Below are 25,760 nucleotides of genomic sequence, written 5' to 3' on the forward strand. Positions count from 1 at the left end.
TGGCCATACTTGCCAACCTTGAGACCTCCGAATTATGGAGCTCCACAAGCTCCCTCTGTCATGGTCCGGGTGAGTACGGGGTTTTTCCACTCCGCTGGGCTCCACCTTCAGGCAGAGACTCCAATCAGCTTCCACACCTGGTTCCAATCAAGTCACCAGCAGAGGTGGAAAGAGTACTCAAAATTTGTACTCAAGTACAAGTACTGTTACACTGGTTAAATTGTACTCAATTACAAGTAAAAGTACTGGTGTTAAAAAAATACTTGAGTAAAAGTACAAAGTACTGTTCTCAAAAACTACTCAGAGTATTAATTACTTTTTAACAGACTGATGTTTTATTCTGTTGTCAATAGCAGGCATTCAACTCGATTCACCAGTATAAATATTTATGTTCAAAGCACATTTTTCAGATGAACAAGGTATAGAAAGGTAACTTGTTTTGTAAATAAATGTAGATATAAAAGAAGGAATTTTGTTTGTTAAAACAATGACAAAAATGTTTCTGAACATGCGTAGAACCATTTAAACTTTTCCCCATACACTGAACAACAGGCAGGTAAGTGTCTTAAACTCTTAGCATTTCTGTCACACTTTACTTTCTGAACCTTTTGTTCAGTTTCAGCAAGAGCTGGTTTTCTAAATTAACAGAGGCAATCCGACTTCGTTTGGCAGTGAAGAGTAGACCAGCACAGCTAAAAAGTCGTTCACACGCAGCAGAAGCAGGCAGAGCTGTGTTCAGTTTAAGAGAGAGGTTTTTGATGGCTGAGAAGGAGTGCAGCAGCTCCATGGTGTCTTTGGCACAAGCAAGATAACCATCAAGCTCAACTGCACTTTGCAGCCTTCTGGAGACTGGTCTGGAGAAGAATTCATCTTCATCAGATGACTCTCTTTGCTGATCCTCACTCTCATGCTCTGTCGTTTCAAGATGTTGTTTGATGTATGTCAAGGCTGTAATTGCAAGTAGATAACACAATTTTGTTATTTAAATTTCAGTGATTATTCCTGAACACAAATTTAAAATCGGCAAATTCTCAAAAAGGATTGTTTAGTATTCAGGACAGACCATCAATAACTTACAATCTATTAGGTGAAATACTCACTTAAGCATGTGTTCAAATGTAAAAATACACAAAAATGGGATCACATGAATCCTTACCAGCCTCTGTTACATCTGCTCTGTCAGTCCAGGAAGTCTTGAACTTGGGTAAGAGGACTGCAGCTGCAGCCAACTCTGGATCCTCCATCATCGCTCCAAAACGCTTTTGAAGGCCATTTTGCAGGGCTCTGATGAGTGGCACGCATGTCTTGCTTGATGTCTCCAGCCTGCTAAGTTTGGACAGTAGTTGTTGGATTACTGGCAGGAGCCATCCCATAAAGGAAGTGGACTCAGACTGAAGGATGTTTGAAGCTTTCACCAGTGGCTTCATGGTGGTACAGTACTCCCTTAGGAATGCAACTTCTGCAGGACTCAACCTGTAAGACACAACAACAAAACCCACCATGACTATAATAGGGATCTTCTGATTTAATATTAAGAGTCTGCTCACGTTTTTAACCATCCATTAAGGAAAATTCACAAAATTTGAAACCATATTGGTAGGTGTCCAATTTTACTCACATTTTCACCTTGAACTCCTCACAAATGCTCCCGATGGCATCTTCCCCCTTCTCATCAATGATGCGTATTATCCTTTCAATGGCAAGGTAGGTTGAATTCCATCGTGTTGCATTGGGACGAATGATCTGTAGCTCACACTTGTCCTCTACCACTTCATTAGCCAAATGAGACCGGCCAGTTTTGTTCCAAATGGCCTGGCATTTTGCAAAGGTTGCACGGGAGAGCCTCTTGTAGGTTTCATTCATGCTCTCTGCTAGGGCAGCATCAGTTGTTGCCACAAGGTTTAGCAGGTGACATGCACATCGCTGATGAGGCGGAAGTTGATACTCCAAACCAGAGTCTTCATCAAGAATTGCACTTGCCTCATGGTAGTCCCTATGGTCAGTCAGGTCAATAGTTTCTGGGTCTGCTTCATCTTCAGCTTCATCTGCATCATTTTGTGCCCCAAACATGTGGAAGGCCTTGACAAAGTTGGATCCACTATCAGTTGTGGTTCTTACAACTTTGCCTCTAATCTTGTATTGGCAATGGATATCATCAAGCGCACCAGCAAGCATGTCAAATGTGTGAGACCCTCTCAATCTTTTGCATGCTAGTGCTGCAGATCTTCTTTCCAATGCCTCTATCCAATGGCATGTGACTCCAAGGTAACTTTTCTGATGAGCTGACCAACAATCAGTAGTGGTAGCAACAAATTTGACTTTATCCAATGCTTAACCAAAGTCATCTTCATGTGATCAGCAGCTTCACAGATTCTGGCACGGACAGTGGGTCTGGAGATGACTTTGGCTTGAGGTTGTAATGTGGTAACCAATTCTTTGAAAGATGGCTGTTCTACCACTGCAAATGGCTGTAGACCCTCACATATGAAACTGATGACAAGCTTGTCAACAGTTGCTTGTGGAACATGTTTGTTTGCAGCTCTCAACATCAGGTCTGGTAACTTGGCTTGTGTATTTGCTGAGAGCTTGTTTGGTGTGGCTGTGGTCTTTCGCTGTCGAGATGTTGATGCCACAGTGATATTGTACTGCTCAGTCTTCGATGGATGTTTCCTCTGTAGAGATAAATATTATCATACGTCAGGTTCATACATTACTTCATAACATCACTGTGATTAACACTAAAAGAAAACACATTTTTAAAACATTATTCAACTAGACTTGAGCTAATCTTTGATTGTTGAGCATAGTATAAAAGAGTGGTGAATTGGTCAAATTTTGCAGATATATTGCTGTATTTATTCACAAGTGTAAACCAATTTTGAACGATCATTGCAAAAAACATGAATTTCTGTATACATTCTAAGTCCTGTAATCTGTATACTATCTGTAAAAAGAGTATCGACCAATGTATCAGTATCTAAATTTTTAACTCCTTTTTATCAGTATCACCCTAAAGTTTTCAGTATTAGTCAGGTCCTAAAAATACTAAGAGAGCAAAATATGTGTATATAGCAAATCTAATTTAAGAAAAGGGATCACATACACAAAAATGCTGCCCATACAGCTAACAAAGACAGGCCACAGTACGTCAGGCTGAAGGACATCACGTCTGACACAGTGGTCAGCAGCACAGGAGCACCACAGGGAACTGTGCTGTCCCCTCTTCTCTTCACCCTGTACACCTCTGACTTCTGCTACAACTCTGAATTATGCCACATTCAGAAGTTTGCAGATGACACGGCCATCATGGGGTGTATCTGGGATGATCAGGAAGAGGAGTACAGAAGTCTGGTGAGGAACTTTGTCGCATGGAGTCACACAAACCACCTGCAACTCAACACCTCAAAGACTAAGGAACTGGTTGTGGACTTCGGGAGGTCCAGAGAAGGTCCACTGCCGGTTCAGATAGAGGGGGAGGAGGTGGAGGTGGTCAACAAGTACAAGTACCTCGGGCTGTGGGTGGACAATAAACTGGACTGGTCATGCAACACAGAGCACCTGTATAAAAAAGCCCAAAGCCGACTGTACTTCCTCAGGAGGCTGAGGTCTTTTAACATCTGCAGGAAGCTCCTGAGGATGTTTTACCAGTCGGTGGTTGCTGGAGTACTTTTCTATGCTGTGGTGTGCTGGGGGAGCAGCACAGCAAAGAGGGACTCATCCAGGCTGGAGAAACTGATCAGGAGGGCTAGCTCTGTGGTCGGCATGAAGCTGGACACTCTGGTGACAGTGGCAGAGAAAAGGACACTAAAGAAACTGCTGGACATTATGAACAATGCTGGGCATCCTCTGCACACGGCCATAAACAATCAGAAGAGTCTGTTCAGTGACAGGTTGCTTCTCCCCAAGACAAGAACTAACAGACTTAAAAACTCCTTTGTCCCACACGCCATCAGACTGTTTAACTCCTCTCTGGAGGGGAGAGGGAGGGGAGACAGGGGGACAAAGGAGGGGGGAACAACTAAGCTGCCTCTTCACCTCACTGTACAATACCTTGTGCAATACTTTTTGTAAATAGTCAACAGTGCAATAGACTCAATACTTGAAATGTGCAATTCACTTGTATTTTTATTTTTTATTCCTATTTATTCTATTTATCCCCTTTGTATATTTTATTTATATTTGTCTCTGTATTTATATATGTGTGTGTGTGTGTGTGTGTGTGTGTGTGTGTATATATATATATATATATAACAGTTCTGTAACTGTAACTTCGGTCGTTGCTGTGCTTTTTTTGGAAGTCGAATTTCCCAGAGGAACCCACCCGAGGGATTAATAAAGTTCTATCTTATCTTATCTTATCTTATCTTATCTTAAATAAAACCAATCCACATTATGTTCTTTAAAAAAAGATATCATATTGGGAAACATAACCCTACTGATTAAGAGCCATGTCACTATGATAGACCTATATCAGGCCAATGATACTGATCAACTGATCCATCAATCGGGCTCTGGTACGTGTCAGCTGAGAGCTGGAAGATTAATTTGAGATGCAGCTCAGCACTGTGTCCAAGTTTGTTTGTTTTTTTGTTTGTTTGTTTTTTTAAATAGGCCAGCTGATTGTAGGCCTGTGAGTTTTAAATGACTACAAGTTTAATTTATTGTAATGACGGTGGTTATCCAAATAATAAGCTAAAACATTCCTACGAATTGTAGCTCAATTATGCATGCACACACAAGCACATTAGCTAGCTCCGTCTTATTTTAATATCAGGCTAACCAATGGCGGTGACAATATCTTAGCCAAACTAGTAACCTTAACACACATGAAAAATAAGAAAGCAATATCATACACGTATAGTTGTAAAACCTCTTACCTCAATGTGTTTTTTTAGATTAGATGCTGAAGTCTTGTAAGCTGAAATGACTGTAGAGGTCAAACAAAGTTTGCACTGCATCTGGACGCTGTCTCCTTTTCTTCCTCTGTACACGAAAAATCCCTCCAGGTATGGCCACGGGCACACGTCCTCCGTCTTTTCTACGTCGTTTTCATGGTTGACAGTGTTGTCCTCTGTCTCCATTTTGGCTTCTTTGTCTCCAAATCTTCCGTCTATAAAGTAGTTTATACTCCACCATTTAGCACCTCCAGACACCTGTGCCTGCTGCTGCAGCGGAGTTTATTCTTTGCTTACGTCTTAAATTGGCGCGGTTGCGATTGCACGGCCTTATGGGCTGCAAAAATGCAGACGAAAGGTTTGAATATTAATTCAAATTGTGGGCGTACTCAGTAGTGACTTTTGATTTTATAAGTAGCGAAGTAGATTACATGGTGTAAGTTGTACTCAAGTATGAGTAAAATTACACACTTGAAAAATTACTCGTAAAAGTACAAGTACCCAAAAAATGTACTTAATTACAGTAACGTGAGTATTTGTAATTCGTTACTTCCACCCCTGGTCACCAGCATATAAGACCAGCATTCACAACAGACCTCTGCCAGATCTTCTGCGAACTCATGTTAGTGCTAGGCCGCCAAGCCCTTGTGAGAACCCTTAACTACTGCTTTTCTCCTCACCGTGTTTTCTTTGTCATAGGACCCACCTGGCCGTCGCGATTCCCAACCCAGACTACTCACATCTCCGCCTGGATGCTGGTTCCATCATCTGGTTGCTCCCTTTCCATCGTCGGACTACACCTGCCTGCCTCTCTGCCAAGCCCCTCACTCCAAGCATATTCTGGATCCTCTCTGGACACTCCTCACCCGGAACCCCCTGGACACCCCCTCCTCGCATGACACTTTAAACCTGCAACGCGTAAGCCCTAACCACCATAGTCTAATCCTCCAGCTGTGATTCACTAAGACTACCACTGACTACTTTTCTCCTCTCATCATAGTGACTGCACACCTCCATCCAAGCCGCTGCCCCCTTTTTCCATTCCCTGGATCCATCCGTGAAATCTAGCACTCAGAGTTTCATGTTCACAGTTTTGCCTCACAGTTCTCAGTTCATAGCTTCCACAGTTCATAGCTTCCACAGTTCATAGCATTCATAGTTCATAGCATTCATAGTTTTCTGCTCTGTAACTTCACTAGGCTCTGTAAATAAAGCACTGTGTTCTCCACCCTCGGTGGAGTGAAACAGCCGTCTGCTCCTTGCCATCTAAAATATAACCGGGCGCTGACTTAAACTCTCGACCGTCTCACACTTCTGTTTAATCATTTTCGGTTTGACGTTTATTCAGCTTTGTGAAAACCCCGGAGGAACCCTCCCGAGGGATTAATAAAGTAAAATTTAATTATTCTAATCTAATACATTTAATCTCAGCCAAACCAATTTACTCACAAACAAATAAAACACTGAAAAAGCGAAACAACATTTTTAAGTTATCAAAGTGACTTATATATCATGTTTAACCCGAGTAGTGAAAGACCGCGGGGGTTTGAAAATGACGTGTTGGTCGTCTCAGATATTTGAAGTTTACACAGCTACATTCTCACCTGAAAATATGTTAAAAGTTTTTTTGCGACCCGGAAAGAGAAATAAGAGTAATATTAAAACTAAGCAGCTGCCGCCATTGTTGGAAACTGGAATAGGCGCTATGAATTCTGCGATATGGTTTTTTCAATTTTGTTGTTCGGGTGGAAAATCGGGAGAAATTCGGGAGAATGGTGGCTCCGGGAGATTTTCGGGACGGGCACTGAAATTCGGGATTCTCCCGGAAAAATTGGGAGGGTTGGCATGTATGGTTGTAGCAACATCACTAACCTTGTCAAACACCTCAGAGTAAATCATATCACAGAATATGACGAGCGTATATTGAGACGAACTGAAGAGGAGGAGAACGACAGGTGCTGCTAGTCCTTTAGTGCTGCAGGCAGGCAAGGTGTTCAAATAGCGCACAACATCAGGTTTTTTATTTCTGTATGATGAACTCTGCATTATTAAGTGATAAGAACAAGTAAGATGAGATAAGATAAGATAAAACTTTATTAATCCCTCGGGTGGGTTCCTCTGGGAAATTCGGTAATCTGATGTAAGACATCAGTAAGTAATCTGATGTCCTGTAATCATTATGATGCTATAATTTGAGATACAATAAATAAAATGTTTTTGTACAAAGTATCGGTATCGGATCAGAATCGTCGATACCACCCTGAATATTACTTGGTATCGGATCGGAAAGGAAATCAGTGGTATCGCACATCACTAATTTTTGGAGTTGAAAGTGTCTGAACTAAAAAGTTAGTAGCTATGTCTAGCAAGCTTGGTTTGTAAGCTGCATTGAGAAACTACTCTTACATCCTTTGAAAATAATTTTATAGTGGTGCAGTGGTTCAAATCAAATGACCGGCTGGCTCCTTTCAGTGTGGATGTTCTCATGTTCACAGGCAGATGTATCTGCGTATCTATATCTTTTTCTTTTCTTTTTGCTCTAATGGGGGCCATAGTTTATATAGAATTTAAGACTGTTTTGCATTAAGACTTGAAACTAATTATTTAAACCAGAAACACAGCTGTCATGACTGCTGTTATGGAGCTAGTGAAAAAAGTCTGTTTTTTTCCTATCATCCTACAGTTTTGGTCAGTTGACATACACTCATCATGGACATGAGTGTCATGGTAATTCTGGGCTTTTAATGATTTTAGTTTGTTTTTTTTCAGGCTGGGATGATTGTACAGCAGTACAGCTGTCACGGTCAACTGTGCTACTGAGTGTTGATGGAGGATCCAAATAATCTTCCTGGGATCACCTTACCTGCACTATTAAGCTTTAGATGAAAACTGCTGGAACATCTGCGTCACTGTCCACAGTGAAGAAAGCCTTAGCCATGCACTGAGAGGGTGTATGGCTAAGGCAAGAAAGAAACTAAACTTTCCTTCAAGCTAAACTGGAAACAGCAGTTGTCCACGTAGCCAAATGCTCTTTTAAGAAAACGTTTGCGATCAGACAAGAAGACAGGAAGTATGTTTGGAGAAGTAAAGGTTAGGCTTTCAAAATTAAGAAAATTAACACTGCACCACATGTCAAGCATGGTGATGTTAGCATCATGCTCTGGGGCTGTTTTGCTGCCAGTGATAATGGCACATGCAAAAAGTATGGATTAATGAAGAAGGAGGACTACCTTAAAATTCTTCAACTTCACCTAAAATTAGCAGCTTAATGGTTGAAACTCAGACACAACTGGTTGTTCCAACTGGTTGATGATCCCAAGCACGTATCAAAATTCGCGCTGGAATGACTAAAGCCGGCTAGCATGTTTTTTCAAAACCCTGATCTTCCTCAGTGGACTAATTCTTGCTTGTTTTGTTTTTTTTAATTAATTAAAGATGTATGTTGTACAATCCATCCACCGAGGAAAAAGTTACCATGACACACAGCTGTATATAATCAAACACAAATGTGTCTTTTAGCCATTCAGAGCAAAGCTGAAACTAAACCTGCCTCCATTTTTTAAAAAACTGTGCGGATCCACCAAAATAGGAGCGTGAAAAAGTCACACTTAGCCTTAAATATCGTAACTTTAGGAATGTTTCAATATATCATCTTAATAATGATATTTAATGTTTCTGAAAACAGTAAAATGATTTCATGTATAAAGTTTTCATTAAATTAAACAGAAATCACCATGTTTTCCCAATTTTAAAGCATTATTTCAAATTTATTGTAAAATCTCTCATTAAAGTACCGACTGAATTAAAGTTTTTTTTTTAAAAAAATTGTAATTTTGAGCCACAAGGCAACCAGGAATTTTTCCCTCTGTAATCATCTCACGTTAGTATCATATCAATAACACCATCAAATCGCCATTTTTCATGACATACTACAGGATCATAAAGTGCTACAAATTGTCTCATCAGTCAGCTCAAACCTACTGGGTCACTGAGTTGATTGAGTTGTTTCGCTTTCCATTTTGCATTTCATTCTCCCTTTTCAGAACAGCTGTTATTAATAATGTTACTAAATGTGTTTCTACATTTCATAGTCACCACATGCTGAGGGTGAATGATGCAGAGTTCAGTTGGTTGGATAAGGAGTGGGAGGCCCGTGAAATATGAGTTTGGGGATGCTGCTAGTGAATAATCTCGATTTACAATGCTTTGATATGCCAACATAAATGGAAACAAGCGTTGTAAACAACTACAGAGGTTGGACCAAATAGCAGACACAAACAGGCATTATGCCTGTTCAGCTATGAAGAAAGGCTCTTTGAACGATGTAGTAATGGCCTTCTTAAAAAAGTTTACAGCAATGTTTAAATTTGCTGTTCAGGGACATGAAACAACTTTGACTTTTCCATGGTTTTCTTATGAAGTTACCAGTATTTGGGTATAATAATATCTTCAAATATAGCTGGGTGGTAATGATATTTTACCCTGGGGTTCTTCTCGTTCAACCTGACCTGATATTTCTTGTCTATTCCTGGACTGTGAAGAGAAATCATGATCCACTGACTGCCAGCAGATGACTGTCATACACACTTATTTTAGTAGCTGTCTGTTCCTGTTAGTGAGATTTGCTTTATGAAATTTATATTCTTCTTGGTAAACTTTTTTACCATCACTGAATTTGACTCAGTTGCTTAGAGTCGGTAAAGAAAGATTGTGGAAGTTATATTCAGCAGCTGGCGCTGTAGTTTAACTGTCTGCTACTGAACTGTTGCTGCCTTTTGTACATGTGTATAGACAAATATGCATATATTCTTATTTTTCTGTGGACAACTATTTAAATGCCAGTCCATTTCTATTATACATAGAGGCTGGTAAGCTAATTCTAAACAACCAAAGGCTCTCTACCAAGGGACTGCAACCCTGTATGGAACTAGAAAATTAATATACATCAAGACATAACTGTGGCAATTTCTGGAGGAAGGTTAACAAAATGACTGCTTTACAGAACCATTGAGAAATGAAAATGGGACAGTAAAGCCTCATTAAGACGAGTCAATTTTTATTTTCCAGTAGTTGGTCACGTTGGTCAGTTGATGACATATTTCCTTGGCAACCTTAAAGCAGGAGAAAGCTATGACAAGCCATACAAAGTTGCAAATCTCCTCCACTGCAACACAATGTCTCATCTAAACTGCATTAGAGAAAAATGTCTATAACGCGTCACCTCTCAGAATTTTTTTAGCTCATGCAGAAAAGGTTTCCAGTTACCATGGGGTCGATGACTGGTCTAAGTCTGCATGAATGGGGCTTTAGCACCAGCTACTACCTCCAGCTACCACTTATAACTGGTTGTTGATTCATCTCTAGGCCTGTTTGACTGAAGTGTAAGTCGCAGTCTTCCCATCTGGCATGTCAGTTCAGTTTCTATACTCTGTGTTGGTGCTTCCTGTTTCGACCTCCCACACCACACCGGCTTTCATCTGTAGGCTCCAGGGGGGAAGTTTATTCAGAATGCGGGTAAAATATTTGTGGGACCATAGAAAACACACTTTTGTTCCCATAATAAGTGACTCATTTCAGATGCGTTTTGTCTGACCGGACAGTCACAATGTCTGTAATTGCCGGTCCTTGCCTGTGTCTACTCAGATGTCAGTCTTACTTGTAAGATGCAGATGTAAATTGAACTGCTGTTTCTACTTCATACAGACAAAAACAAGCTTACACAGGCAAAGTGGGTGGCTTTTATTATAAAGACAGCACTCCATTACTCACATCATTCATTTCAAATGTTTTATGCAGTTCACAGTTAATCAAAATATATCGAATGGCCTGTTACTAACAAAGCTCTATTTCTATTTTATGCCGTTGACAGCCAGTCAGGAGCACTGGGACATTCTCTGTGTTCTTAGGGTGGTTTGGGTCTTCAAAACTTAACTTAAACAGAGTTTAGGAAGCCACAGACCCAACAGGATGTTTCACAACAAATCTCATGCCAGTCAAAGTCAGTAAAACGCAACCATACAGACACATATCTCACTTACATTATTAAAGCCTTTGTTGATTTTCAGCCTATTCCGGTGAGGTGACTGCCTATTCTTAATTTGATCATAGTGACCAAATTGATAACTACTCTCAGACTGCAGGCATACTTGTGGCTCCTTGAGTTTCCAAAAATAGATTAAGGAATGCCTGTGGAACCAGCTAGACTGACATTAAACTTCCCTTTCTTTCTCCTGAAGTAATGGAGGGATCAGGTGACCCTGAAGTACCCCTTAGTTATGCTGCTATAAGCTGCTACAGACTCAAACTGCTCCGGGACTTCCGGTGCTTGTGATACACTGAGTGTTTCTTCCCCACTCCCTTCTTTTCACTCCCCAGGTGGTTATATACCACTGTGGCATGTCATTAAAATGCATCGTCTTTCTCCCATAGCGTGAATTCTCCCTATGGTCTTGTTTCTCTTTTCGGCTTCCCCTCTCCCCCCAACTGGTTGCAGCAGATGGCTGCCCCTCTCTGAGGCTGGTTTGCCTCATGTTAAAAGTGAGTTTTTCCTTCCCACCATCACCTTCTGATTGCTGTTTGGGAATCATGTGATTGTTGGGGTTTTCCTCTAATATTTCAGGGTCTTTACCCTGCAGAATGAAGCACCGTGAGGTGACTGTTGTTTTGATTTGAAACTATAAAAAATGAACTTAAATTGAACTGAAAATTGATTTGATTATGTCAGCAGTAAGTACAAAAAATTCAAATAGGATTAGCCCATAAAAATAAGGATTCTGGTGGGTTTCCCTCAACTGGATTACACACTGAAAGGAAAACTCTGGTTTGAATTGGCCTCAGTACAGATACCTGTGACTATTTACCAGTTGTGACTGAGACTTTACACTAACCCAAGCCTGTTTTAAAGGTCAGATGCCCCTCCACCAGGGTGTATGCTGTGGAAAACATTGCATAAGACAAGTTCTGCAGCTACATTTCTATCAAATTAATCAAAAAATGAAACAGAAACATCAGGCAGGTGGGAAATGCAAAGAAAGAGATCTCTCCTCTTCTCTGTCACTGAGCGAAACAGAACGGTAATTTGTTTGCGCAGCAGAGCCTTCATGCTGCCATCAGAACCGACTGGCCTTGACTCAAACCAAACACATCAGCCCCCCCTTCTCCTCCCTCGCCGTCTCCCTCGCCCTGTCTGCCGAACAAAACAAAATGCTCTTATTGAGCAGAGAGGAGGAGGCAGATATTAGCGCTCTCTGATGAATCTGCTGGCCTCGGCCTGGGCTTGCATTTTCCCCTGGCTGATTCAATTACAACATTGAAGCACTGTGCATCGCTACAGGTGTCGTATGGAAATTCAAAAGCAGTTATATTATTTGCTTGAGGCGATCACCGCATATAGGAGATGGCACACGCAAACAAACACACACACGCGCGGACACACACATTGTGTCATGTATGACAGCAGCGGTTGTGTAATTAGACACCAAGTGAATTCTAGAGCAGTAACAAACAGACAGAGAAAGGAGAGGGTCACCTACCTGTGAGGCAGGTCAAACACTACTGCAGCACTGTACATTAATGCCGCCCTCTACATCTCTTGCTCCGTCTTGCTAAAACATTCATTGCTAGTGTTCAGCTCTATAAATAACACAGTGCTGTCAAAGTGTCAGGTGGATTAGGGCACGCTGAGTGTATGAGATGGCCTTAGGGCAGCCCAAGGGACCAGGAGACACAAGACCTGGAGCAATGAGCTATGGATTACATTCAAATCAATTTTGCTAAAGACTTCATTTAGGTGTTGTTTTAAAAACACACACACCTGAATACCTGTTAACTGGAAGAATTGTAATTTCACAATCAGGAGAATTTGTCTTCTCAAAAGAAAGATGTGACTGTCAGTTTCCAAACAACAAGAAAATATAAAAGAAAGCGTCTTCAAGCTGTGTATTAGAAGTGAGAAACTGTCAGAGTGAAAAGGCATATTATCAAAAAGACCTTAGAAGCATCAATTTTGCGAGTCTCAACACAGAGATCTTTGGCAGCAAGACAGTGACGATTATGTCAACTGAAACGTGTCAGTCTCGCTCTCCTTTTTTTTTTTTGCAACTATTTTATTTCTGGCACAAGTGTTACAGTCATTTCCTCACTTCAAAAATATCTAATTTATCTCTTTGTGAAATTGTGTGTGTATGTCCCTGTTTTTCTTCACAACCAACTTTTATATCCTTTTTTTCCTTAACAGCAATCATCCTCGCTCACTCTGCATATTAATGGTGGAAGCTGATCAAGCTGAGGCTTATAGCCAAATTCCTTCGAAGAAATGCTTTCAATTCCGAATCATCGAGCTTCTGAGGGAAGATTACGAGCGGCGTCCTGTGCGCACGGATACAGAGTGAAACACGAGAACCCACTCGGATGTAGACAGCAAGCACACACTTGTGCAGTGCTTGGACTTGAGATTGGGAATCGATGCAGTCTGATCAATACTCTAGGATTCTCTGACTTCACACATGCTAGCTGCTGTTAAGACAATGCCACTGGCTCTCACGTTGGAAGTTTTTCTTTTTTTGTGTGTGAATTTGGAAAGCTCTCAAAAATTTTTCGAGTTTGAAAGAGGAGTGTAGGCGAGTCCATATTTGAGTCCTACCTGAGCACTCACCAGAGTTTCTTGTTACTCATGTTTTCCCCGCAGAGGTTTCCTTTTATTCTTTGTTCTGTGTTGTGCTGCCTCTTTTCTTCTTCATGCTTTCCGTCACTGTGTAAGCTTTTCATAGTGACTGCCCCAGGCTGCATTTATCAAAGCAGTCAAGGCACCACAGCCAATTGATTCCCTAATCGAATATCATTATTACCAGCAATTAGCTTGCACTATGACTTCAGTTAAATTTGCTAATTAACAAATGCGGGCTTCTGTGAGTGCCGGGAAAACAAAAGATGTCTTGGTGAAATGTGCAGAGTCGGAGCCCCGCACCAGTGCGTAGCATCCCGTGTCTTTGCACGGCGAGATATTTAGGAGCTCCCATTAATCACTTCGCTGTTGTTGTGTTCAACGATCACCGTGGCAACAGGGGCCCACCTGTTTGTATTTGACACTCGCTCAGCAGATGGCCCACCCAAGGCGTGGCGCGGGCTAATTACTGTTGATTCATACACAAAATTCAACATGCTTTTTTTTTTTTAAACATACACATGCTGTCTTTATTGGTGAAAGACAAGGCGGGAGTCACCTGCACCATTTCAAAGGCTCTTGTGCTAATTACTACAATCTGTCATTTATTTCAAAAATGTTATGTAACTCGATGCTACGTTTATGTTACGTGACAAAATTTATCACCTAACACCAGATTTTTCTGTTACAAGTCTTTTTATGTCAGGAAAAAAGTGGCTCGCTTTTGTATTTTATGTGTAAGTTCATCTCTATACTGTAATAAAAATCATGCTTCGCCGTAGTTTAAGCCAGTCCTACCATTTCATGTGATCTCAAAGTCACACCACATCACATGACACTTCAGCTGATAGCGCTTTTAAGCATCTAGTTTACAAATGTTACACAGTGTATGCTATTTAACCCCTTAACCCTTTACAGCCGATCGGAGCGGGCACGCTCCATTTTGCGTAACTATTTTTAAATCCCGGTAGCTCTGCAACCACGTAAGCTAGCGCAATAATTTTTTTTGCATATGAAACCGGAGGAGTTGTACTTACATCTTATGCCATCAGCTTGTCCTAGGTCACAGTTTCCTTCCACATATAGCTTTGCAAAAACTGCATAAAAATCACTTGCAGCAACAAAAACATGATATTCCAGAAACACGCTTCGCCGATCCGATCAGCTGTTTGTAACACTTCCTACGTCCATCAGCGCGAACTATCACATGACCGCATGACCTGCCCGAAACCGGAAGTGACGTCATTTTGCGGAAATGTAGTTTTTTTACGATCGGGGCCTTATGAGCCTATACTTGTGTTTTAAAAAGTTATGTTTGAGTTTATGACTTTCTGTGTCATTTCTGGGATGCTTAGGACTCATATTGCACTGCTGGAAATAGTTTATTTTGATGCATATGCTGTTATTTTGCAAATTTGCACTATAATATTTATTTTCGTTTTTCCTGCAGTGTATAAAAATTGGTGTATTTCAAAAATAAAACTATGAAGACACTCAAAATAAATTTCCTGTGGTGGGAAACTAGTTTGTGCAACTTTTTTGTATTTACAGTTTTGAGGGATGAGCCTCTTAAATTTCTCTAACTAGAAATATATGTTAAAAAAACAAAAACGATTTTCAATTTTTTTGTAGTTTATTGCACTTTTTTGCAATTTATGTAATTACTATGCACCTAATGCAGACATATTATTAAAGTTTGGGCTATAATGGTTGTATTGATGTATAGCAACTTGAAATGCTCCCAAAAATGGCTCCACAGCATGTAAAAATATAATATAAGCTCTGGCGGACTTGGTTCTATGGTAGGTCTTAAAGGGTTAAACACTGGCATGCATAATAATTACTAGAAAATTCCAATTTTTAAAAAATGTAAAGTTTATTGAACCATCTGGCAAATTTGTTCAGAAAAATGTTTTATATTAATTAACCATATATGAGTTTCAATTTGTTAGGTATTTGTGACAACTGGCATTTTTTAAATGGTTAAAAATGTATTGTGCAATTTATTTAGGTTTCAGAGGGGAAAAAAATCACACTGATACATACAGTTTTTGAGACTTCGATATCATCAAATATGATGCACTAGGCCAGTGGTTCCCAAACTTTTTTCGCCAGGCTCCCCTTTGTTTTACAAGAAAAATGTTTGGGCCCCCCCCGCGTGTGCACATGCACGCGCAAACACATCCTTTAACCACACACACCCATATTTTGCTCCATTGCGGTTTATTTCACACCTCAAACATTTAGTAACCAATTAACTAAATACAAGTAATCTGCAATAAATTACAGGTAGTAAGAAAATAAACTACTAACTCTTTTACACTACGTCCACACCTACACGGGTATTTTTGAAAACGCAGCTGTTTCTATGTGTTTGAACCTTTCGTCCACATGTAAACGGCGTTTCGAATCACCGAAAACAGAGATTTTTTAAAACTCCTTTTTTGCGTTTATGTGTGGACAAGGAATACAGAGTTGATCACGCAACGTGAAAGGTATGTGCCTTTTTTCACGTTACGCTGTGCGCCACATTATTGTTTACATGAGATGAATTGCAGAATGGCAGATATTCAGATTAATGGTATTTTGTCTCTATCTGCAGGTTTACACACTTACATACACACGCCGTTACTGTCCCTCCATTTACAAAGGCAGAGGCGTCACAGTGTAATTATTTTACATGTAGTTGTTTTTTTCCTGTGTAATAATATTCAACATTGCTATCAATACATTTTTCAAAAAATGCCTCTCTGTGCAAAATGGGTTTAAAAACATAAACAGCTGTGGGATACTGTTTGTCCGGGATTTGAACCGGGGGAACAAATCGTGGCAGGATCAGCCTGATATTATTTGTATCCCACTGTAACTTCACTGTATAAAGAGCTAATATCTCCAAAATGTCATGAGTAGTTAGTCATTACAACAAGTGTTTGTGAACTAAAAATCAAGAATGTGGGATACTGTTTGTCCCTGATTTGAACAACCCAGCGCTGCTCCCGACGAAGGGAAAACCAATTCTGCAGTGAGACCTACCTTGGCACTTGTGCAGGTGAAACCAAAGGGCAGACATGCTTCACCATATTTTCTAGTCTTTGGCTTAGAATGAAGTTGGTTTGGAAACATATTCATCGATGCTTCATCTCCTGCTCTGCGCCCCCCCCCCCCCCTGCAATGGCTCTGAACCCCCCCTAGGGGGCGGGCCCCACACTTTGGGAAGGTCTGCACTAGGCGTTTTTTAGTCGACACCTACCTCCACCCGAAGCTCCTCTTTTCATGCTATATCAGGTATTTCATGTCATTCATGACTGAAGCTCATGACTACCCCACCCCCAAATTTCACTCTATGTGCAGATATGTGAAAATATTTTTTGGTTTTGAAGAACTCTATGCAGTTGTTTGAAAACTAGACCCACCCTTACTCCTTTCACAGGTATCAAGAGGGTATCCTTATTTGTCAGGTGCTGCTAATCAGATGTACTTCATTCACTATCACTAGCAAATGTGACCATCTCCATAAAAGCAGAAGCAGTTGGCAGTTTGCTGGTCTGCAACATAAAGCTATTGTTAACATTTATGACAGTAGAATTAGAAAAAGACTGTGATTTGTTTGGAAGGGTTGCCAGAATAAAGCCTCTTCTCTCCAACAAAAACATGGCAGCGGTTTACAAAGTGACACTTTAGGAAACTTAAAAAATAATGAACTTCTGTAAAAATGTCCTTTGGACAGATGAACCTAAAGTGCAGGTGTTTGGCCATAATGCACAGCACCACGTTTAGTCTAAAGCACCTCGTACCAGTCCCAGGGGTGATTGTTTGGGGATCTTTTGCAGCTACAGGACCTGCTCACCTTGCACTCATTGCATTGGACACAAACTCGTCTGTATACCAAAGTCCTCATGAGTCTAATGTAAAGCTAATTGTTCAACAGCTTAAACTAGGTTGAAATACCATCATGCAATGATCCCAAGGAAAGAGGCTATTGGTAAATGATCTAGTTCTTATGTAGCACTTCATACAACATGCTTCATTCAGCCATTTATACAAGCAAAGAGCAGATTGGGGTTCTGTATCTTGCACAAGAAAACTTGGGCACCACCAATTTCCTGAGTAGTAAATGACCTGCTCTACTTCCTGCTCTAAAGCTACTAACAGCATGTTGTTGCAATGGTCCAATCGAAGCTCTCAACCTGACTGAAATCCTGTGGAAGGACCTAAAGGCAGATTAAGCAAATGCATAAATTTAGGGTGCATAAACAAATGCCACCAAAGTTCACTAAACGTGTAGACCAAAATTGCTCCACATCAATGTCAGAGACTGACAAAGTCACACAGAGAATTGTATACCTCAAGATAATACTAATTTTCTTTTGCACATGACTGGATATGTGGGGATAGCAAGAGCCCACACCATGATCCCAAATACAAACGGAAATGAGGATGACCTCACTATGGAGTAAAGGAAGCAACTCTTTCCATTAGTGACGATCCTCTGATCGATCGATTTGATACAGATGGTTGGTCTCTGCAAACGAGTTGCAAACTGTAGAAATAATAGATTGTTTATTAGGTATTGAGGTCATAGAGAATGTAGTTTATTAGTGGGTGTCATAGTAGGATTTTGTTGTGGATAGAATGTAGGGATACACAATAAAAAATACCGTATTTTCACGACCATAAGGCGCACTTAAAAGTCTTAGATTTTCTTCAAAAAGTACGGCGCGCCCTATAGCGCAGTGCGCCCTGTGTGTTGTAAGGAGGATGTAGTAGAGAACACCATGAGAACGCTAAAGGGTGATGTGTGCGCAACCCTGAAAATGGCAAAGAGACACGCTTATGAAGCACAGTTTAAACTGAAGGCCATCAGCTACGCGGAGGAACATGGAAATCGAGCAGCGACGAGAGAATTTAAGATTAACGAATCGATGGTTCGCAAATGGAGGAAGCTAGAAAACAAGCTCCGGCAGGTCAAGAAAACGCAGCTGAGTTTCCGCGGACATAAGGCGAGGTGGCCTGAGTTGGAGGAAAGACTCGAGCGGTGGATCATCTTGCAAAGAACGAGCGGGAGAAGCTTTTCGATGGTCACCATTCGGCTAAAAGCAGTTTCACTTTCACTTTTTATGAAACGGTGCCATTTTTCCATCCGGACCAGGACTACGGTAGCGCAGCAACTTCCAGCGGATTATAAGGAAAAGCTGGCCATCTTCCGCTGCTACTGCAGCAAACACATAGGCGACAAAAACATCCAGCCCAGCCACATCACAAACATGGACGAGGTCCCGCTCACTTTTGACATCCCGGTGAGTCACACTGTGGAGAAGAAGGGGACCAGCACGCTAGCGATACGCACAACGGGGCACGAAAAGTCTTCTTTTACTGTTGTGCTTGGCTGCCATGCTAATGGACAGAAACTGCCGCCTATGGTGATTTTTAAGAGAAAGACTTTGCCTAAAGAGAAGTTTCCAGCAGGAATCATCATTAAGGCAAATGAAAAGGGCTGGATAGATGAGGAAATGATGAAAGAGTGGCTGAGGGAGGTGTATGTAAGGAGACCAGGTGGTTTTTTCCACGCATCACCATCGCTCTTAATCTGTGACTCTATGCGTGCCCATCTCACAGCCGATGTGAAAAAACTAGTGAAACAAAGGAACTGTGAGCTTGCTGTCATTCCGGGAGGCACTGACAAAGGAACTCCAACCGCTGGACATCGGTGTGAACCGCCCGTTCAAAGTAAGGCTGCGAGCGGCCTGGGAGCGATGGATGACCGATGGAGACCAGTTTCACCAAGAGTGGAAGGCAGCGCCGGGCGAGTTACGCCACAATTTGCGAATGGATTGTAGATGCTTGGGCTAACATGTCTGCTGGCACTGTTGTTCGAGCTTTCGCAAAAGCCGGCATCATTTCCGAGGAGCCGCACGGCACGGAAAGTGACTCTGACAGTGAAGAAAGTGAACCTGGCATGTTTGATGGAGATTTAGCGCAGCTGTTCAATTCAGACACAGAGGATGAGGACTTCGATGGGTTTGATTGATGATAAAAATGTGAGTACCAAACTTCGTTTTGCTCCTGCTTTATTTTTAAATACGCACACTTGTATGCTTGTGTGTTGTTGATGATGACGATTACTGGTAATAAAAATGTAAGGTACCGAACTCAGGTTTGCTCCCGCTTTATTTTTAAATACGCATACGGTACTTGTATGCGCCCTATGATCCAGTGCGCCTTATGTGTGTGTTAAATACAGTAATGGCACACATAACTGAGACTGCGCCTTTTAGTACAGTGCGTCTTATGGTCGTGAAAATACGGTAATCCTGGAAGGGGGGAACAAAGAACTGGAGTGCAGGGCAGTGGGACATCTAACCCCCACCCCCAGGACAGTAGCAAGAGTTACTGAGGGTGAGGGGCAGACAATGGTGAATGGACATTTCCTTAAAATGAGATGGGGGTCAGGGTGTCAGCATACCTGGCCACTGTACCAGTGTTTTTCCACTGTGGGGGGTTTACTGTAGGAGGAGGAGACCAGAGACTATAACTGTAGCTGCTACATCAACTTTAGAATAGGACTGCACAGGATGTAGTGTTGATATCCAAATGTGCATTTGTATTGGGATTGGGAAATAAAGTGGTACCTTGATACTTGGAAACATCTCAGCGTGATCTCTACCAGGACCAAAAGAATCGCAGAGACCGGCGTTGTCTCAACAAAACCCAGACATGTTCTCTACTAAGGTTAAAAGATAATCGGTTAGCTCCATAATTTGATATGTATCCTATAAATCTGGGCAATACCCTCTTCATTAAAAGAGCCTATTACATATAACACCTTAATAGCAAAATACTGCATTTACATAGATGAATCATTGGGTCGCTGGGTTAATGAAACACAAAATGAAGCTCATCCTCTTGTGATCACCTTTGATTTGGATGTAATTTGTAAGATTTGTCTTACTGCATCATCTGTAGTAGCCATAGATGTAGTACTGGTGAATTTTCACAGATTTTTTTGGTCTAAATTGCAGCCTAATTGCTTTCTTTGACCCTTGTGCTGAATACTCCAAATACGCTGAGCTTAATATTGATTTTCTTTTTAGGATGTCACACCCACTGCACCCTAACAGGCCCAGCCTTGAACAGATGCACACAAAACAGCCAAGAACAAGTGAACACGCACACACACGAACACACACTAAAAGAATAGAAGGATAGCAGTGACCTCAGTAATTCGTGTCAAGTCAAATGTCAGCAGAGGGGGGCCAGGGTGTGGGAGTTGGCGGGGGCTTTTAGCTCCACGACGGAGGTCTGGGATGGAGGTTGGAGAGCAGTCACGGTCAGCGGGTGTCTGCTGAGGTCTTTGTTAAAGCCCATTCTCTCTGACTGCAGGGGGAAGCGGAGAAAGTTGGAGCCGGTCGGGGAGACGGAGAGGAAATCAATGGAGCTGCTGGAGACCATCCTCTCGCTCACACTCACGCAGCTCGCATGGCTTTCTCCTGCTCTCTATACCTCAGCTTGACCCCCTCTTTCCCTTTTATTTCCCCTCTCTTTCTGACATTCTTCCTCATTTTTTTGTGGTCCTGAGCCAATGTCTGGCCTCCCTCCATCTTCTTCCCTTCCACAGTTAGTATTGCAAGCAATAATGCAAAACTGAATTGGATGATTTCCTGCTCTATCCTGAAATCTGGAGCTCAACTTAAATGTACAGTTTATAAAGAAGCTCCATATCATGAGTAACTGCAGAGCTCCGTGCTGCAGTAATGCACACACACAGGCTCACACAGTGCCTGTTCTTGCATTGTGTGCTTCCACAATAGCCCACAGCTATCCTCCATTGTTTTAGACATTTAATTGGAAACACAAAAGCAGCCCACACTCTTGTTAATAGACACAGTGCTTCCAGCCCCCAGAGATCTCACCAAGATACATTTACAGAATCCCCCGCAGGGAAATGCAAGAAACAGGGCCATTCAGCCTCCATCTGTTTCCCTTGTAAGGCCTATGAGCTCGGGGACATAACACTTTTCTCCCCGATAAACAAGGTGTGGACCACTAAGCACTGCTCCCTACTAAAGACTTCTGAATGCAACTGACCACAGCTTATCTGACTGAATATCAATAACAACACTACATGCTCTGCTTCCTCTAATTTCACCCTATAAACCTGCCTGGACTGCTGAGGTTAAAGTGGGAAAACAAAAGAGAAGAAAAGAAAAACGCTTCAAGGTTTGATACAATATCTTCGCCCCTTTTGTATCATAACTTGTCGAGAATAATGCATGAAGGTGCAAAGTGCACTCAATATCAGTGTCTCGGGCAGAGCAAACCTCTCTATCTCCACTTGATGTAATAACTGTTCACGGTGTCAGAAAAAGCAGGGGGAACCTGGAATCAATGTGTTATTTAAAGCAATAGAAGCCAGATCATTTGCTGTAATGTTTCACACGTTTCTGCAAGCTGAGTAGCAGCTTTGCAGTTCCACTAAACTACAGATCCATACATTAAAATTATATGTCCTAGAATTGTATTTTTTTTAATCAGTCACTGATTTAAATCCATTCTTGTTCTCATTATCTCACATTAATAATGCAATCCATAGTTTGCACTTGGGTCCATGAATTTTCAATTTATCTTTAAGAAGACTTTTCATTTTTGAATCTTTTTTATGCATTTGGATTAGTGCAGCAACAAATTCTTATAAATTCTTATAATAAATTATAAATTCTTTTAATTGTCAGTTAGGGCTGGCCTTGGATCTTGAGCCCACATTTTGTGCTGGTGTAAGTTATGATAAGATAAACTAGTCAAAGTAGACAATGGCAGTGTCAGAAGTCAATTTCAGAAGTTAAGACCAGTGTTGGGACTAACGCGTTATTAAGTAACGCGTTACAGTAACTACGTTATTATTGTGGTAACGAGCACGGTAACTAGTTATTATGCCAAAATCAGGAACGCGTTAGTCGTTACTGGGATTTAGATAGGGTCGTTACTCGTTACTTCGTGTGGTGGCTATCGCGGAGGTTCCACAGATTCAGTAACATTAGCAAGTGGTGGAGGCCAGCAGGTGGATGAAGGAAAGGGGACGCAGAAGGAAAAGAGACCCGAGGCAGCCGCCGGTCCAAGTGTGAACTGAACTTCAGGTAAGAAGTTATGACCTGCAGTCTCTCTGGGTCAGATATGAACCAAGTTTAGGTGGAGTTTATTTTCGTTATTCTGACTTTTTCCGTACTGCGTGCTAGCTAGCATGACGGAGTTTCTATACAGCTGGGTGGTGCTATGAAGTTAATGATGTTGAACTTTATTTTGTTCATAAGTTATTAGAGTTGCCAACCGTCCCGTCTGGTATTCAGAGAAAATATTACGCGTTTCTTATTGAGGTGAAAAGGAACAGTTTGTCCCGTAATTCAGCTACAATGAAAAAGGCACAAAGCTGGAGTTATTCTGTGTCTTTGCTGCACAACTGCCTCTTCTTCTTTCATTCTCCCCCTCCCTCTCCCGTTTCTACTTCAATCATGAAAACTGATCAATGATCAGCTGATTGGCTTTTCTCTCTTGTTTGTTTATCGCTCACTTTACGCCGAAAGAGGAAACCAGCGGATGTCGCGCTAGGGCTGCTCAATTAATCGAATTTTAATCACGATTACGATCTGGGCTTTCAACGATCATTAAAAATGACTGAGCCGATTATTAGCCCCTCCCTCATTTATCCGAGACACCTTAAAGGTCGGTCCGTGAAAATGTTGCCGGGCATAAACCGGTCTGTGGCGCAAAAAAGGTTGGAGACCGCTGATTAAGAGGACCCGAGGGAAGCTCGCAAAGCTAAGCAGAAGTTATTTGGAAAAGAGAGGTAAAAAAAACTTCAGTGGTGTTGCACACTATTTAATATTATTTTTTAAAGTCATTGTTAACCCTTTAAAGCCGGTCAGAGCAGCACGCTCTGTTTTGTGTAACTATTTTTAAATCCCTGTAGAACCGGAACTGTGTAAGCTAGGTCACGGTTTCCTTCCACATAAAGCTTTGCAAAAACTGCATAAAAAGCGCTTGCAGCAACAAAAACACAATATTCCAGAAACACGCTTTGCCGATCCGATCAGCTGTTCGTAACACTTCCCACAGTTAAACAGATGTCAGCGGGAACTGTCACATGTCCGCCATTTCCTGCCCGAAACCGGAAGTGACGTCATTTTCGCGGAAATTGTAGGTTTTTTTTACTCGTAGGCCTTAAAAACCTATCCGGTTGTTCAGTGATGACGCGACGAATCTTACTTCCGGGTCTAAAGTAGTCTGCATTTAATATGGCTTTTGTGTTGTTAACATGTTTAATGTTATGTATTTTCTTCTATTTGATCTCAAAAAGCTCCTAAAACAGTCAGTGATCACTGTTGACCTCCCTCGGCTTTTATTACCGCTAATCATTTATTTAAGCTCAGTTTTTAAAACCTTAGGATGTAACTACAGCCCAGCTCATGCAGCAGTATATGAATGACTAACCTCGTATTGTGGATGGATTATCTCAGTTGTTCTCCTGGCTGAAGTTTGGTCCTTTTACAGCATCCTGCCATGCGATTACATTTGTTCCTGACCACCGAGAACACTCACGGTAACTTTTATCGAGTGGAAAAAAAGTTAGCTTGTTTATATCATGCTAACATAGCTGTGTCGCTAGCGGTCACGTAGCACATCATTATATACCAGCTAGCCCAACTTCAGTAACCCTACAAACGTCACTGCTGTTTAGTTTTCTGTCTTCATTCATGCTGGAAGTGATAACAGAGCTGTACGTTTTAATTTGTTTCCAAAACCCCGCATTCAGGACATGCTATATTGTATTTAGATAGAAGCTAGCGAGCTAACTCCCTGCTAACTTCTAACTCCGTTAAATGTCATAAATTCCGTTTTCATGGATGCCTGGATGTTAAACTCAATTGTTACACCTGGTAGAGCAGAACGCTGATCATTTTATTAAAGATGAAAGACTTTAGACAGTTTTTCAACTCTCAGTAATGCCATAGTGATCGTTTGATATATGGACCTGCAGCGGAGTTTAGACCCAGACACGGCTAGTGACGTCAGACTGAACAACCGGATACTGGTTATGTTTGACTTTTCTGAATAGTTTCTGGGATGCTTAGAACTCGAATTGCACTGCTGGAAATAGTTTATTTTGATGCACCTGCTGTTTTCTTTGCAAATTTGCATTATAGGATTGTTTTTTCGTTTTTCCTGCAGTATATAAAAATTGATGTATCTCCAAAATAAAACTATGAAGACACTCAAAATAAATTTCCTGTTGTTGTAAACTATTTTTTGCAACTTTTTTGTATTTAAAGTTGAGGGATAAACCTCTTAAATTTCTCTAAGTAGAAATATATGTAAAAAAACCCAAAACGATTTTCAATTTTTTTTTGTAGTTTATTGCACTTTTTTGCAATTAATGTAGTTACTATGGACTTAATGCATACATATTATTAAAATATGAGCTATAACAGTTGTATAGCAACTTGAAATGCTCCCACAAATGGCACTACAACATGTAAAAAATATAATATAAGCTCTGGCAGACTTGGTTCTATAGTAGGTCTTAAGGGTTAAATAAATATCGTCAAATAATCGAGATCTCAATTTCAGTGAAAATAATCGTGATTATCATTTTTGCCATAATCGAGCAGCCCTATGTCGCGCTAAACAACAGCATAAACTACCATAAGCTTGATCAGCTGTTGTTAGAATTTATTTAATATTAATTTCTAGTATCAGCTGACGTTTGTTGGAGCAACAGCTGCAAAAAAGCTGCTGGTCATGATATGGTTTGGTTATCTGGTGAGAGGGAAACATGAAGATGAAACCAGGAGATGTCCTTACTGGATCATCAGAGCTGAACAGGTGATGGAGAAACAGGTTTACCTTTTAGGTGACATGAATGAGTTGAAGGGACGTTATGAACTGTTTCTGAGAGACAAATAACCCCAGGATCCTTTTTTAGGTAGCTGACAGCTGGTAACTGTGCAGGTGCGGATCTAGCAAAGTGTGGCCAGGGGGGCATGTAGGGCATTAACAGGGAATGGGGGGCACAAAGAAATACTTTTCTTTCTTATTCTCATTTAAAATGTCTAGCTTTTAAAAAATAATTATCTGAATCTTACAACAAACGATTGATAGATTGATGCATATATACCATCAAAACAGTGTACATCACTGTCACAACAGCGTTT

The 25,760-nt window shown here is 41.1% G+C and overlaps 1 protein-coding gene across 2 annotated transcripts; it reads right to left on the reverse strand.

The window, feature by feature from the left end:
- Positions 1-330: 330 nt before the first annotated feature.
- Positions 331-2,225, reverse strand: LOC146689406 (uncharacterized). Of its 2 annotated transcripts, XM_085437449.1 has the most exons (4): positions 1,790-2,225; positions 1,619-1,635; positions 1,157-1,473; positions 331-948 (listed from the first exon to the last, which is right to left on the reverse strand). In XM_085437449.1, exons 1-4 carry the CDS (start codon positions 1,817-1,819, stop codon positions 593-595), a joined length of 720 nt encoding a protein of 239 aa, XP_085293575.1. In that variant the 5' UTR covers positions 1,820-2,225; the 3' UTR covers positions 331-592. The 2 variants fall into 2 exon arrangements, with proteins under 2 accessions (XP_085293575.1, XP_085293574.1); XM_085437448.1 differs by having other exon boundaries at positions 1,157-1,635.
- Between the last annotated feature and the right edge of the window lie 23,535 nt (positions 2,226-25,760).

The sequence above is a fragment of the Copadichromis virginalis genome, linkage group LG17, assembly GCF_057382275.1.
Source record: "Copadichromis virginalis isolate Kocher_CV1m ecotype Utaka linkage group LG17, C_Virginalis_male_GT1.1, whole genome shotgun sequence".
Classification (NCBI taxonomy): Eukaryota; Metazoa; Chordata; class Actinopteri; order Cichliformes; family Cichlidae; genus Copadichromis; species Copadichromis virginalis.